Here is a 15,958-nt window from a genome sequence, read left to right as displayed (position 1 = left end):
CATTTAAAAAATATTTTAATTAGAATTAAAATTGCATGGAGTTACCCCCAAGCAATATAACAAATACAGAAATAAAAGTAGATGTATCCAGTACCATAAAACACAGAATAAACTAGTAAAGCATTCAAGCAAGGTTAAATGCTTCTTGTCTGAAACCATTCAATAAATCTGCATTTATGATTAAGTTATAATATTTTTGGTTATTAAACTGAGGAGGAAGTAATATTCTGTCTATTTCTTCCCTTCCTGCTGTCATTCTGCCTTTTGTTTAACTGTTGTGTTTTCCATAGACTTGATGTGTTTGCAGCATTCCGAATTTCCTGGATTTGAATGAAGCAAATATTAGGAAAGTGATTTTTGTCTTTTATCAATAAGTTCTTGAAACTGATTGACCATTTTGAGATAAGGGAGTATATGATGTTAAAAAATAGTTCAAACCACAAAAGAATAATTGTAATAAATCCATTTAAAAAAAAAAAAAAGCAAGTTTCAAATCCCATTGCAATTAGTCTGTGGTTTCCTTAATGTCTCTTGAAAATTCTAATAGGAATTTTAAAGACTGTACAAAAGAATCAGGCAGATGCAGGAAACTTAATACAGAACTTCCCTAGCTAATCTTGTTAGGCATTTCATGAACATTATTTGGACTAATCTATACTCGAATTACACCACATTTTCTGTGTGCCAACAGCATGCTTGTGAAGAATTAACCATTAACTGGTTGATGCACTGCAAGTTGTTTCCTACTGTAACTTTTTTTCTTGTGTCAGACCTTTCATAAGAGTTTCTTCACCTTAACTTTAAAATAATGTCGTCTCAAAGAGGTAGTTGGAGATGCTGAGATTTGGGGGTTGGAGTAGAGGTGGAAACGTATGAGCATCCCAAAAAATACTGACTGAAGAACTGATACATTCAAACATACTTTGATCTTATTTTTCTTCTAGTCTTTAAATTAGTTATGTGTTGTTCTCTGTGGCATTGTTTTCTGCTTCTTACAAGTCTGAGTGTATTAAAACTATGTTTTTAATATCATAGGTGCAGTGCCTTTGATGTCATCTTTAGCAGGTTGAGGCCCAAGTTATACGTGAGAATCCACAGTCACAGTGCAGTCTTTAAAAGTGTTTCTGAGATTCTTTTTATACTTCCTCGTACTTTGCCAACACTTCTCCTAATAGCACTATGAAATATAATGTTCTCTAGTTGAGATTCTGCTGGAAAACAAGTAAAAAGAGGCAACCCTCCAAACCCTACAACAGTGAAATTATTTCACTCTGATCATTTTCTTTGTCCCATATATCTTCCTAGGGTCTTTGTCAGGCAGCAGTCTTCAAGGTTCTTGCTGTGCCTTCATGTTGTGCCCATCCTTCCATCTTCCACTGTCTGTGTTGTGGTCTACGTCCACGTCTTTGGCTGCTTTCTTTGAACTGGTAACTTGTCATTAGAAAAGTAAATTATAAGCCATTTTTGTTCCTCTAGCCCAGAGGCTTGATTTGCCTTTAATCTATCTATACGGGTATTCTGTTGCCATTTCTAAATTGAAAGAGGTCAAGGTTAGAATGTGGTTTCACAAGAGACAGTGGTTTGAATGAGAACCTTACTGACAGCTGCTGGAATGGTCTCCTCCCTCTGTCCCAGTTTCCCTCTCCATCTAGTTCTTGTGTGTGCTTCTGTCTGTCTTGCCTTGTACTAATATCAGCGCTCCTTTCCAAGTGCATATTTGATTTGTTAGAGGCAGAAAGAGAAGTCAACAAAATGGTGTCGTTTTGGTACATTTTAGGAAACTAACTTGGCTCACCAAAGAACCTGATGCAGATTTGTGTTGGCATAAGGTCTGAAATTTGGGGGCAAGTGGCTTGGAGCAATGATGCAGTGGAGTTGAAAGGAAGGGGAAGTGAGAGGAGCCATAAATAAGAGTGGAAGGACAAAACCCAAACCCTTTGGGTTAGTTTAAGGAAAGCAGCACAGTCTCATTCAGATGTTAACTTGTGGAACCCAGGGTTCACAGTGCAAGTCTTCTCTCTTAGCATTGGATGCCACCTGCACATCAATAGCTACTGGTGTATTAAATAGGCAATACCTGCAGAGACATAAATTAAATTGATGAACAGTAATTTTTTTCTTTATGTTACTTGGTTCTATTTTATTATGCTTTTCCTGGAGTACACTTTTTTTAATATCTGCTGCAAAGAGTTTTATATTGGTGAAAAGCTTGACGCATAGTACCCTGTTACCAGTATTGCCAGCCAAGATTGTAGGGGTCCTTTTTTTTTTCTTTTTTAATTAGTGTAATTAAGTGTGATGGCAACTACATCTTTGCATAAAATCTGTGCTTCTATTGTTTTTTGCCTGCCAGCTTAATAACTATTATCTCCAGTTTCTCACAGGTATAAACCCCTGTCTTTGTGCTCTTTAGTAGGTGGCTGTATTTGTTGTTCCTGGTTTTTTGTAACTACAGGGTTAGTCTCTCTCCAAATCTCTATTATCCCTACTGGATAGATTTGTCATTTACTGTATCTCCCCATCAGTGAATAACAACTGTCAGTGAACTGTTCAGGAAAGCTTCATCTTTCCAGGAAAGGCTTTAAGAAGGCTTTTTTTTATTTTCCTCCCCTTTCCTAATGAAAGAGCTTGAAAGTTGTAGGACACTCACTGTGTGCGCTCTTTAGTGGAGTTACCGTGTGTATTTTTCTGCTCATCTCAGTAGCCACAGGGAGCATGGTTACACAGTTAAGAGGGCTGCTGGGTGGTAAGAATTACTGTTGTTGTTCTCCTGCATCCTTCGTTTACAGGAATGATACTTGGTAATTTTCCCTTACATGCCAGTGTGTTTTCATTCTTATCTAGCTGTGACAGACCAGTCTTCCAGCAGATTTTATTTCCTTCCTACACCCATGCAAACTTTCATATGGTGCTTCAAAAAAGCAGCTGAGAAGCCAAGCAGAAAGCAGGGCTGATTTTTATAAAGCCCCTCTATTAATTCAATCACAACTTCAGGTTGTGTTACAGGTTGCTATGTGCAAATCCAAACATTGCTCTCTAAAGAAGCTATTTCCACAATAACAATTTGTAGTGGGATCTGTGGTCAAGTAACATTTCTTAAAATACTGTTTTCTGGGATGGGCCTAGTCAGTACTTGCTATCATTACAGACACTGATTAAGAACAATCGTTTTGCTGTGTCTAAGATGTAAACTGAAGATGTCAGTTCATGTCTAGTAGTTACCAAGTGCTGATGTAAAAAGGTTTGTCACTACTTGCTCTGCAGTAGGACAGAGATTTGTTCTGGAGCTCTGTGCTGCTTTATCATAAGTGGTGTTGCAGATGGATGATCCTCTGTGCGGGAGTCCCTCTGTGTAAATGTTCTGAAATTTGCTGTCAGGAAATAGCTACTAATATTTACTTTAAAACCTCACTGAAAATATCATCCAGAAAAGATATTTCTTATAATATCTGATGAAAGCTGATACCTGAAGGGATGCAAACTCAATTGAAGCAAATTAATTAAGGAATTCGAGCAAATATTAGGAATAATCTTTTCCTGTGTACAGTATTTTACAATTCTAAAAGTAATAACGCTAAAATGAATTGTTTAAAATAATATTGACTTAATGTAGCAGTACAAATATATTTGTTATGTAAGCATGCAAATATAAATTATATAAATATGCAAGTGTATTTTTACAGATGTATTGACAATTTTGAACTAAAATCCACATTTTTAATTTGAAGCCACTTTTAATGGATTTTTCAATAACCCAGGACATACTAAATTCCCCCCCCTCCTTTTTTTTTGGGGGCAGACACGAAGAAAAAAATGGTCTATACAATATCTGGGGTTTTTTTAATTTAATTGACAGAAATTCAAAACATTTATTGGGCCTTTCTAAAGGATAGATATTGCTGAGCTCTCTGCAGGCCTGTGTAATGTTATATGGTCTGTTGGTACATAAGTCAGACCTGATTGAATGGTCCTGCCTAGGCTTACTATCTGAACCTCTGTAAGCATTGGTTTCTCAGTTTGAAATAACTTCTGAATTGGGGGAGCATTAGTTGGTTATTATTGTCAAAGATGATATCTTCAGTCTTTTCTATGTTGTTACTGAAGTAATTCCAAGTCAAAGTTGGTAAAATACAGGGAGTTACACCCTGAAAACACCTTTAGGTAAAGCAGATTACCGTACTCTTGTCTATGGTGAAGAGTGTGCAGGGCTTTGAGAGTGGGCTGGTGGTTTGGGGTTGTTTTTAGTTTGGGTTTTTTTTCACTACAGGTGGACTTGGCTCAGCAAGGAAGAGATCGACATTTTCATGCTTTTTTTACTGTAATGATATAATCACTTTTTGGTAATGCAAAACTTTCTCAGTATTTCAGCACACGTTGGTTGTGGTTCTTTCTACCAATTCCCTATGAAATTATTGTTAAAAGAAAACATGTCACTGTCATGATGACCCTTCCGTTTCCATTCTGTGAGGATCACTGAGAATTTGAGATTTGTAGACACCATTGCTGGTTTTGCATTGGCACCTGTCTAAATTGTATTGTGCCTGCTGCGCTGCCCTGACATTATCTCATGGTACCTTTCACACACATACAGCTCTTTGGTCAACAGACTTCATCACAGTTGCAATTTCTTTGGTATGTGTAATGAATAATGCAATGGAAGAATAATAGCACTGTGCTATATTTAGTGTTTATTAATGTACATGTTCCCTCTAATCCTTTTAGAAATACGTTGTTGCAGCCTGTTTGTACTCTTGTCTGAGTGTATTGCAGTAGTTTTGATTTGAGTAATCCTTTGTGGCAAGAAATAAATTGAGCAATAGGATGCTTATTGGGTATGAAAGCTGCTCTTTGGTTGTTCATTCTGACTGACTTCTCTGACATGAAGGGAGCAAGGCTTATATCTACCAGCTGTCTTGCTGCTGCTTCCTTTAGTTAGCACTGTTTTCATAAATCTGGGTCTTTGACACAGATTTTCTAAAAGTGTGCAGTTGAAGTACATTTCCTAGTATTTAAACAGTCTATTCATTATATGAAACTACAGTATCTCTTGCCCCTTGCCTTTTTTTATACCCAGTTGTCTTTTTAATCCTTCATAACTTGTTACACTTGTAATATTACATTCACGTAGGGTGAAAGATGAATTCCACTCAGTGATGGTATGATGCACCATGTAATGCGTTTGGATTCCTTGTATCCATGAAACCCATGGCGTTCAAAGAAACAGCCAAGTACATGTAACAGGATTATGCAGGGAGATAAATGCTTGGTACATGGTAGCTGGTATGAAAAACGTTTCCATTCTTTCCCTATCCAGTCGGCAGAAGTGATGGACAGTGAAGCTGACATTGTCATCACTTGCTCAGAGTTAACATTCCAGTGAGGTTAACTGACTTGCAGTGCAAAAGCTCATGTGTCTGAGTCATCATTTAAGGCAGTCAGCAGAAACAGAGAAGACGATGTTAATTAAACTTGATTGATACCTGGAAGCTTTAGATGAAGCCCTAAGGCCTAGAATTTGTTGGGTTTTGGCTTATGTTGGTTTTAGGCTTATTTTATGACTTCTTCAGCAGACATCAGAAATGTGTGAAGCCATCTCTGTCTTAGCCCCCTCTACTTAATATAAAAGCTATAAAGAGAGTCCTCAGCCTGTGTGTTTTCTAAGATGATCCTGCAGTGCTTATTGTATGACTCAGATTATCTAACAGGAGTGGTATACTGTGTAAGGTCTAAGTGTTCATATCCCTTCTTTTTGCACAACTGTAAAAAGATACTTATATTTGTGTGTTGTTTAGATTCCAATGCTTCTGTCCATTTTGATTTTATTACATGTGAAGCATAGAGGAAAATTTGCTAAAACTGTGATCCAATCTTAACCCCTGCATGTATATTGTAAATCTGGTAAGCATATAGAGCCTTTCGTGCTGGTAAAGGGCTGTTGATGTTGCCCTGGACCCCCCCAGATTGTTTCATTTCCAGGTGTGTTGCACTGCTGTTTACACTCATCTTTGTAAATGAGTAAACAAGCTTACCAAGTTACAAGAAATAGATTGAAATAGCGAATCAGTGGTGGTGTTATAATATTGATATACACCAAGGCTATTCAAGGAATGTGTCACAGGTGTAAGTTCTTGAGCATCATCTTTGTGATGGACTATGAATTCATTTTATAGACTTAATTACATTTTTCATTGTGGCTTATTTCATCATGTTATGTGTTTTGCTTTTTATTGCTGAATATCTTCAGGCTATTTCCCCTTCCCCTCCCCAATTTACTTTATGTAATTGGGCAGTAGATGAACAAATATATACCCTTATAATATCCTATAGTAAAAATATTTTATTTTCTTATGTAAATGAGTATTGCATAATAGTGAGCTCATTATTATGCTGTTTGGACCTTTATTATATTAAACAGATCATGAGAAGTTTCAGAAGTGTCATGAACACATAAACAGAAACTTCAGCTTCAATAAACATTCCAAGACAAGTAATGTATCAATAGAAGAAAGTGAATTCTTCATACACATTTATAATGGTAAACAGTTTTTAAAAGCAAGTTCCACTATGTGTTATTGATTATGTTTTATCTTTTTTTCTTTTTCCAGTTGTCCATATTTGTCAGAGAAGATTACACCTGCTATACCTGCAATTGGTGGGATTCTTTTCTTTTTTGTGATGGGGACCCTGCTGCGTACTAGTTTCAGTGATCCTGGTGTCCTCCCACGTGCAACACCAGACGAAGCAGCAGATCTAGAGAGACAAATAGGTAACACTGAAGGTCTGTTGTCTCTTCGCTTTCCTCCAGAGGGTGCATGTACAGTGTGAAGGCAGTGTGCTGCTCTGCTCATGGGAGGAGTTACTCCTATCTTGCCACAGTAATTTTTCTGGAGTTGTAATGTCTGATGACATTGCAGCGATTCCTGTGGAAAGATCGTTGATCAGTTCTTCACCAAGAAAGATAGTAAACAAAATCCTTGCCTTGGAGAGTGATAGTTACTACTGTAAATACTTTTCAGCAAGTCTGGTAGAAGTTTCTCTGTGGGGCACAAGAGAATACTTTCTAAAGTGTTTTTGGCAAGAAAGCTAATATTGCAAAGGTTCTACAATTGTGCATCTTTTAAAGTAATGCACCCTCAGAGTTTAACTGAATTTAATTATGTTGTTATTTATATTGTGAAAGAGTCAGATAAGTCTCTCTGTTAATACAGTCTTGTAAGTTGATGCAGTCTTGGGAAGATTTTTCTTCAGTAACAATAATAAAATGTTACTATTTTTTATCTGTGTAAAGCCAGAACAATTAAAGGAGAGTGAACTAGATTTTAATCAGCCTCATTTATCAAGAGAATTGTTAACTAAATTCTAATTTTGGATTTTCTACATCTACAAATATGCTGAATAGCTAAAATGTGCTACCTGGATAAGAAAACACAGGATGAGTTTGCGGAGCTGCTTCATCAACAGTGGGTTTGTTTATTTTTTGGTAAGCTACTAAAGCTTATTAAAGGCTGCTGTATCTGCTTTGATATGATAGTCAATGGAAATCCCATTTTCTGAAGCAATTTCAGAGGAACACTCACTCATGTAATTGAAAAGACAGATAACAGGTTTATGCAAGCACAGGAGAAATACCTGTGGGGTTTAATACTATAGTACAGTCTTAGGCTTTGTTTACCGTGACAAATAATTTAATGCAGTAGAAGCAAATGAGTGCACTACAGCAGTTTCAGATGCTTCTGCATCTATAGAGTGTGAATTTGAGGGGTTTACTTCAGACTAGCTTTTTTCTGTTTCTGTAGACTGTATGTCCTCCAGAAAGCACTGGTGAAAATGTCTGATGGGCAAAGTCATTGGTTTAGACTCTAACACCATGATACGTAGTAGAGTTCATTCGATGTACACATGGAGCAGAAGTTCTAGTTTAGTTTCCTCAGAAAGCAAATGTAGTTTCTGTGCAGCAAAATCACATTGTGAACCATGCCCATGTAAGCAGGAATGATAAGAGAATTCCCGTCAAAACAGGAAAATGTTAACAATACAGCATTAGTTTCCTGTTACTACTTAGCTGTTAAGAGACAGTAAGCACATCATGCAGCTATATCTTCTGCTTAAGAGATCTATTGGACAAAGAAATATTGTTAAGGTAAAACAAAAAGGTGCTGACTTAGATTCACTGTTTTAGGCTCTTATGACCCTTTAGCAGCAGAAAACAAGTTTTTTTTTAAATACATACATACTTCAGTGATTGTTTGAGTCTGATGGTTTCACTGTGATTAAAATAATCTTGTCCAAAAGGCTCAGTTTCAGAAAACTGCTGTCAGAGGAGGGAGAATGGTTTTGTTTTCTGGAAAGATGCATGTTATCTTTGGAATGGATTATTTTAAGAAGTAGGATTTCAAGATATAGTGATGAGTTCACTGGTCATCACTGCAGTGAGAGAATTTTGTTTTCACCAGATTTGGAAGGTTCTGACCACAGCTGTTATGCTATGTTGTATGTTAAGATAAAAAGGTGTCTGCGTAACAAACAGAATTTTGTGTATGTCACAGTGTTTGGATTTGAGTTCTGAAGTGGAATCAACACATTTGCAGCATGCTATGTGCAGCAACTAATTGTACTTACTCTGTATGCTCTTTGCCTAGGTTTGAGGCTTTTGGAAACGTATGATCATGTAACATGGTCATTGAACTTTGTGGGGAGGAAATCTTTTCTCATGGGTGTGTGAAGTCTGAGATGTATAGCTTTCCAAAACTAGTGTATTCTGCTGACATTCATATTGCAGGAAGAAAACTTACATTGCTTTTATACGTTTTTTGGACTAATTGCGCAGAGCCAGGAGCCAGGTGTCATTGCCATGACAGGAAGAAGGGTATGTTCAGCCAGGCAGGACTTAGCTTTGGGCAAGGACCACACTGTACATGTATACAGGGAAGAAAACTGTTAGATCCTAGATGACCCAGATAGCTCTATCGCAGATGGATTAATTTAAATTAATGTAAGTTTCTTTTGTCTGCTTACTTTTGGATATGGCACTCTGGATTATTTAAAAAGAAAATCTCCTGCCCTTATATGCCATAAAGAAATTAAATCAGAAATGGAGGAGCATTGTGAAGCTGTATTCTCACTACACTCTAAAAAAATCCCACCAAAACAAACAAACAAAAAAACCCCAACCAACAACCCAACCAAAAACAAACCACAGACATTAAAAATGGATATGGAATGTGTTTGTACTGAGGAACTGGAATTCTCTTCAAACACAATAATCTCAGTCCTTGCTCGTGTAATAGAAGAATTCCTAATATTCACAGAATCCAGATATGTGGAAAACAGATACCAAAGTTCAAATTTGTGTTGTTGGGAAAACTAAGAGATTTCTTAGGAAGAATGATTTTAGAGCTTATTTTTTAGCTTTTGCCAGTACTGTCACTGCAAATATTTTTCAGAATCAAATACTGACTATGTAAAGTGTTGCACAGAAGTAGGTAATGGGATTATTTTTATAGCTGGGAAGGAAAGGATGGAAGGGGGAGAAGCATCTCAGAACTATTTGGGGAAATATTGGAAAAGTTATAATTTCCCCCTCCCTTATCTTTTTTTGCCTCTACGTCTTCTCAAAAAAAGTTACTGTCTCTGTAGGAATAATGTGTGAGAGGAGGATGGAATTCAGGCGGGTATATTCCTTAGTGTTGCCAAAAAGGAATGCCCCTTTATATCGTAAAATTGTGTTCTAATTTGTAGATAAAAAATTGTTTAAAATTTCTAATTGAATAGCTTCCATAAGACTTACTTGAAAAACTTAGATTTCTGTTAAACCTTTACACTTCTTAGCTCTGCTACCATGACCTCTGCTAGCTGTTTCATGCCAGCAATCCCAGCACTCCTATTTTTTTTTTTTTCCTCCTCTTGTGGTGAAGCACAAATAGTCTTAATTTGCCAGTCATCACCCTGGTCTCTGCTGTCCTAATGATAAATAACAGAATTTAAGCCATTTCCAAACAATAAAATCAGATGTTTATCATATCTGATATGAGTTACTTAAGACATTTAATAAAGGAAGCAGTGCTGCTTTTTAAATAAAATAAAAAAAAACATGAATGATACTTTAAAAAGTTTAAATTATAAAAAAAAAAAGCTGTATGTTGTTTTAGTTAAATTTCCCCTTTATCAAATTTAGCATTTAAAGGTAGTTTACAAATGAAAACTTAACAATTATTAGATGAATACCAAGCTTGTTTTTAAATTATCGCCTATTTCTACTGAACACCACACATACTATCTTGCTTATATACATACAGCAACCTATTTGTGTTAGCTGTCCTTTTACCTTCTCAGAAAAGCAGCACTCTGTGGGACACTGCTGAACCTAATCAGAAGAGGTTCTCATTAGGAAAAGGTTGGACCACCATAGGAGGACACTGTAGGGAAGTCTGCTCTCGTGAAGTAGACTTAAACCAGAACTAGGAGAAGGGAAGACATTTGTGTCTAAGCCTACTGACCAGCCATTTTTCTTTCACTTTTTAAATGAATAGATTTCTTTAAACCTAAGAAGGCTAAGGATAGAATTTCAAAGTTGGTTAGAAGCAAGACTTGCAGACGAATCATTTGGCTTCTTATGCTGGTGTTCTGTTTTGTTTTTCTCTGTAATGAGACAGGCATTGATGATTGAGAGAATATCTTATCCCTACTATAATGTCAGATAATTGTAAGGAAAAGTTGGACCATAACTGTATATGAAGAAAAATGTATTTGAGGGTAGTTATCTTAACTCTGGTTAAAGTAAGGATATACTTGGTTTTCCTTCCCTTACTGAGAACAGTTTGAGCGAAAACAAATCGTTGTCAGTTTAGAAGAGAAGGACAGGTATGGGGTTTTGAACTGTGCCATTGGTGGCTGATAGTTCAGCTATAGAAAAATCATAGCCCCAATTCCCTAAACTGTTTGAAAATTAATGATATAAAATCTTCCTAAACAGTGGGAGGCTTTCACACCTGCATTTGAGAAAGGAACAGAGGGGAGGGGAAGAGGCTGATAAGAATAGTAGTATCCATCTAAGTACTGTCCTATGTTCGCTTTCATCTCTGTAGCTACTTTTCCATTTCTGTGTCTGTTTCTTTGAATTTCTTGAGTCTCTTAGGCAGAAAATGAAATTAAAATCCATTAATGAAGCTGCTGCTGGAAGTTACTTGCTGATTATCTACCATTAATAATGATGGTGCAGTTGAGGAAAAAATTTTCAGAACAAAAACTTGTATAGCCTCTTCTTTTTATGTAAAACAGATGGGATTTCTAATGGAAATTTATCTTTTCAGTAATTACGTATAAAGATGGTAATGATGACGGTCTGCTAAATGAGATTCCAAGTGAGTTGTTGAAGAGTAGATATTAGGATTTAGTTATCTTGCTATGACATGTTTTTCACCACTATATTCAGCTACTTGGTGAAATCTGTAGTGTTCTGTAAATCATGTTTTAAATATGCCTTTATGAAAGTATTTTTCCCAGTTTAACCACAGCAATTTAATTATTCAGTTTTTAAATCCAGTACCTATATATGCAATAATTAATTGTATCTATGGTTTTGAAACGGATGTGGTATAATAGTCCCTTTAGAACTTTTTTGATGTGCAGTTTAATTCTCTATTCTTATAGAATGGCAGACGTATAAAAGGCTATAAATAATAACTGAGTTGTGTTCTTGGCTCCATTTGAAGGATGAGGTATTTTTTTGAATGCTTGCTAATTGGCATAGAAAGTGGCTTTACAGATACATTATTTTCATAATCCAGTGGTTATAAAGACATGCAAAAAAAATCACAAGGAGCAGTTAACTTGTTGTTTTGAGTAATGGAAACCTAGACAGGTAGGGCAGAAGGCAGCACTACAACAATGCACTTCTTGTTATTAAGGCCTTGACACAAAATCAAGTTACTGCAGTTTGTTCCAAAAAGTTCTTCAGGTTTTGGTTCCTGTTTCTGGAGAATCCTGTGCTTTCTGGTGTATAGAGTCCACTCTGGGGCTCTTTTCTGCCTCTTATTTGTATTGCGTGTTAGGTACATACACTGTGAGTTCTTCCCTGTACTTCTGTTCAGCCCTGCCTGCATGGCTTTTATCTAGATCCTACTTGGTTGCATCTTTTATTGTCTGTCACTCCTTCCTCTTCTCATCCTTCCACTCTGCTTTTTACTCACCTTGTGTTTCTGTGATGGGATTTCCTCAAAGCTTTTCCTTTCTCTGTGTTGGGCAGGTGCATCTTCTTTTTTGTGGAGATGGTAGGGGGGAGAGCCAGGTTCCTTGCTCTTAGTGTTAGGCTGCAACAGTCTCCAATAAACTCAGTTCTGCTAGAATGTGACATCCTTAGTTTCTCTGCAGTGATGGAGTGTTCATCATCTGTTCGTAAATGGAGTTAACCTGTGCTTGGCAGTAAAGAAGTCTGAAAGTTAACTTCTGCAGCAGCTTGTTAAGAGCTAGGGAATTATCTAAACTGTGACCTCCCCCCCACCCTGCCTGTCTTTCTTCTGCCAAAATTTGTGCAGAAAAAGTTGCATGCTAAGCTCAAAGGCTACAGCATGTGCTAGGTTTCAGCTCCTTTCTTCAAATCCTCTAATATGATAGAGGTATTAAAATGTTTGCTATTCATCCAAGCTTCAGAAATGGTTGAATCACCTTGCTTCAGCATCTGAAAACCTCAGAAATAAGGTATATAGCTTAGGTTACAAAAACTCAAGGTGTTTTTTTTTATTGTTTGTTTTTTGGTTGGACTTTTTTTTCTTAGCATAAAAATATAATGAAGCATTCATTTAGGATCTTTTCCTAATCTGTGTTATGGTCTAGTTTCATTGATCTCTTTCAAGGAATCCTTTACCTAGAATAAGGTACTGGCTTTAGTCCAAAATACAGGCACAGGTTCCCGTTCAAGGAATTGCTTATTTACCCTGTGTTCAAAGAAATGGTGATCTAAACCAGGAAATAAATTATTTCAAATAAGCAGTTTGACAATAATAATTTTTCCTTACAGAAAGAGTCTGTCAGATACAGAGTTTTGATTAAATACAAAATGAAAAATATAAATTGGATACTGAAAAAAAGACAGAGATTGTACTTAAAAAGTTGATTAGAAGAGTCAAAATGTTTCCGTATGTGACTGTTTCAGAACTTGCGTTTACAGGTTTTTTACAAAAATGGTAGCACAAGACTTGCTTCACAGGTTCAGACTGCTGATCCAAACCCACTGTCTTTACCTCAGCAGTAGCAAAAATCTTCCAAAAAGGACCAATGGAGTCTTGAAGTGAGGAACTATATTGCCAGCAAATGTGGAATTTGGGCTCAACTTTCCAAGCAGGAAGGCTTATGGCAAGTCTAATGGAGAGGAACCAGCTAGGCAGCTATAACAAATCCTTTTGCCCTAAAATTGTGATTCTGGGATCAACAATGCAGATAGGGAGAAATATCCTCATACTGTTAAAATATATATTTTTAATGTGCCCTAAAAAGGTGTAACCTAGTGGAGTGTCATCTGTGCACCATGGAAAGCTGGATGGCTCCTGCAGTTCAAAAGAAAACTTCTACATGCTCCAAATCTATCATTCTGGTTTAATTGCCTTCAAAGATGCTGTACCTTTGAACTTGAGGTGCCTCATAAAGACGGGGTGCAGGATTAACAGTAATATACTTCTAGGCAAGAGATGCTTTAGATAAATCATGTAAAAATAATACCTTTAACAAATTGTTTCTTTTCTAAAAATCATGTATATAACATGACCAATCTGTGGCTTTTACTTTATTCAAGTTTTTCTTAGATACTTGAGTCTTACTCTGCCCTACCTGTCTCTTTGGAAAGCAGCCTCACAGAAATTATTACAGATGCAGTGAGAAACTATTATGTCCCAAGAGGAAGAATTCTGATTTAAGAATGCTATTTTGAAGTTTTTAAAGCTTATTAAACTTTATTTTTGTACATCAGAAAGCATAGAATAAGATGATCTGATTAAGGAGAACAGATCTCAAAATAAGACCTTTTAAAGCAACTGCTGGTACTTCATTCAGGTCACTTTTTGGAAACAGGATGGTCACGCTGACAGTGTGAAATGTTTCCACCTAGGCTATCACCTTTTTCCAGGTGAAGACAGAGGACTAACAGAGCTGTGATGCTGCTGTTTCCACCACCAGGGTACAGGAATGGAAAGCAGTTGTTTCTTGAGGAGTTGGTGACGTGGTAGTAGCCCAGCCTCCATCTGTGTTCATAGCAAAACAAAAAGTAAAAGGAATTGAAAAAAAAAAAAAAAAAAAAAGGACCACAAAGCGAAAGGGACTTCTCTTATTGAAAAATATTATATTAAATGCACATCCTCAAGCTGTCCTCATACAGAGGAAGGTGGGGAAGCATAGTTGAAAGGCCATTCTGTCTGTATTTGTAGTTTAATGAAGATTGCAGTCAAAAAGGTACTTGTATCAGAAGTGGAGGCAGTTTCCAAAGATGAGTATAGAGGTGACACAAGAATACCAGGAAAGTGTGGGAAAGGCAAAAGGGAAATAAAGTCTGTCACAACCAGCGAGGAACAGAAGAAAACAGGACAGGTTCTGTTAGAGCTCAGAGGAAGAAAGAGAAGCTGGAGGCATGCTGTGTAGTTGGGAAATGAGAAATAACAGAGGACAGTCTGAATAATTCAACACTCTGATCTCAGAAGAGAACTTGCACACCTTTTGTCAGCTCATAGGAAGTGCAGGTTAGAAGACGAAAAGTAGTAGTAAAAAGAAAAAGAAAAACCTGTCAATCTACTGTATCTATATCTGTCTATCTGATATTATACTCTAATAGAAATCTGTCTACTTTGTTGCTAGAAACTATTCTCTGTCTGGAAAGACATACAGCAAACTGCTAAATAATCAAATTTTAAGAATCGAGGCTGACAGGGGGTGGGGTTTATGGCCACTTAAGACTCAAAACAAGCAGCGAAGTATCGCAAGAGCAAATCAATCATAACCAAACGGATGTCCTTCATTGAAAAAGTAACTGTCTTGGTGGAAAAGAAGCAGCAGATATGGTGAATTTTGACTGTAATAGAGCTCTTTATAATGTCCTGCATAGGATTCTTTCTATATAAATTTTGGAAATAAGGTCTAGATGAAATTACCACAAAGTCAATGAGCAACTTTCTGGAAAGACGCTCTAGTGGCAAATGATCAAGTAGGATCTTGCAGAGTCTGATTGTGGGCTCAAGGTAAAGGGAATATGCTTCACACTTAATTCTGAAGTTGATGTTGAATTGGGGAAATTGCCAAGCACCTGGCTTGATTTTTTTAAAAATTATTTTTAAAATAATTAAATTATTTTAATATTTTTGGGGGAACAAATACAAAATGCATGATTACAAGTGGCAATCAAATACTACAAAAAGGGGTCTAAATAGTGAATGGTACAGTAAAAGGGGATTTGAGTGTTATCCACAAACAGATTGAGTCAGCATCATGATATCATGACAGAAAGGGGAAATTCTTTTGGGGATACATTAGAAGAAGAGTCATTACATAAACCAGAAGTAGTGACATTCTGGAATACTTAGTGGTGATGAGGGCTCAGTTCGCTATCCAGTTTTTGACACTATGTGTGGGAACTCAAGAGGAAGGCAGCAAAACAGAGAAGTCTAGAAAACATGACCTGTAAGAAAATATTTAAGAAATGTATGTTTGGCCTAACAGGGGAGGAGCATAAGTCTTAAAATACTCTAGTATTTTTTCATTTAACATAATAGAACAAAAGTAACTAGGTGCAGGAGATGTGCGTAATGCAAAATTGCTGAAGATAACATAGGGTTATTTGCTATAAAAGTCCTATAATCTCAGTTAATTGCATCGGGACTTTTTTTTTTTTTTTCCCCTAAATGGGAAATTAAACTTGTCAATGTAGTATTTTCACTTTGATTATAACTTTCATGAAAAATGAAAGGTCTTTTTTTTCCAG

General features: G+C 36.5%; 1 protein-coding gene across 5 annotated transcripts in view; it reads left to right on the top strand.

The window, feature by feature from the left end:
- The window catches only part of ZDHHC14 (zDHHC palmitoyltransferase 14), a 113,157-nt gene that overhangs the window by 54,312 nt on the left and 42,887 nt on the right, over nt 1-15,958 (top strand). For 3 of the 5 annotated variants that reach the window (XM_075748356.1, XM_075748352.1, XM_075748354.1), the window contains exon 2: nt 6,606-6,778. In XM_075748356.1, coding sequence (XP_075604471.1) covers nt 6,606-6,778 — 173 coding nt within the window. The remainder of the gene's footprint in view (nt 1-6,605; nt 6,779-15,958) is intronic. The other 2 variants (XM_075748355.1, XM_075748353.1) reach the window with 1 other exon arrangement.

This window comes from Balearica regulorum, chromosome 3, assembly GCF_011004875.1.
Source record: "Balearica regulorum gibbericeps isolate bBalReg1 chromosome 3, bBalReg1.pri, whole genome shotgun sequence".
In the NCBI taxonomy this organism is placed as follows: domain Eukaryota; kingdom Metazoa; phylum Chordata; class Aves; order Gruiformes; family Gruidae; genus Balearica; species Balearica regulorum.
The sequence above is the reverse complement of the archived record's forward strand: the minus strand, read 5'-3'. Positions and strand labels throughout refer to the sequence as shown.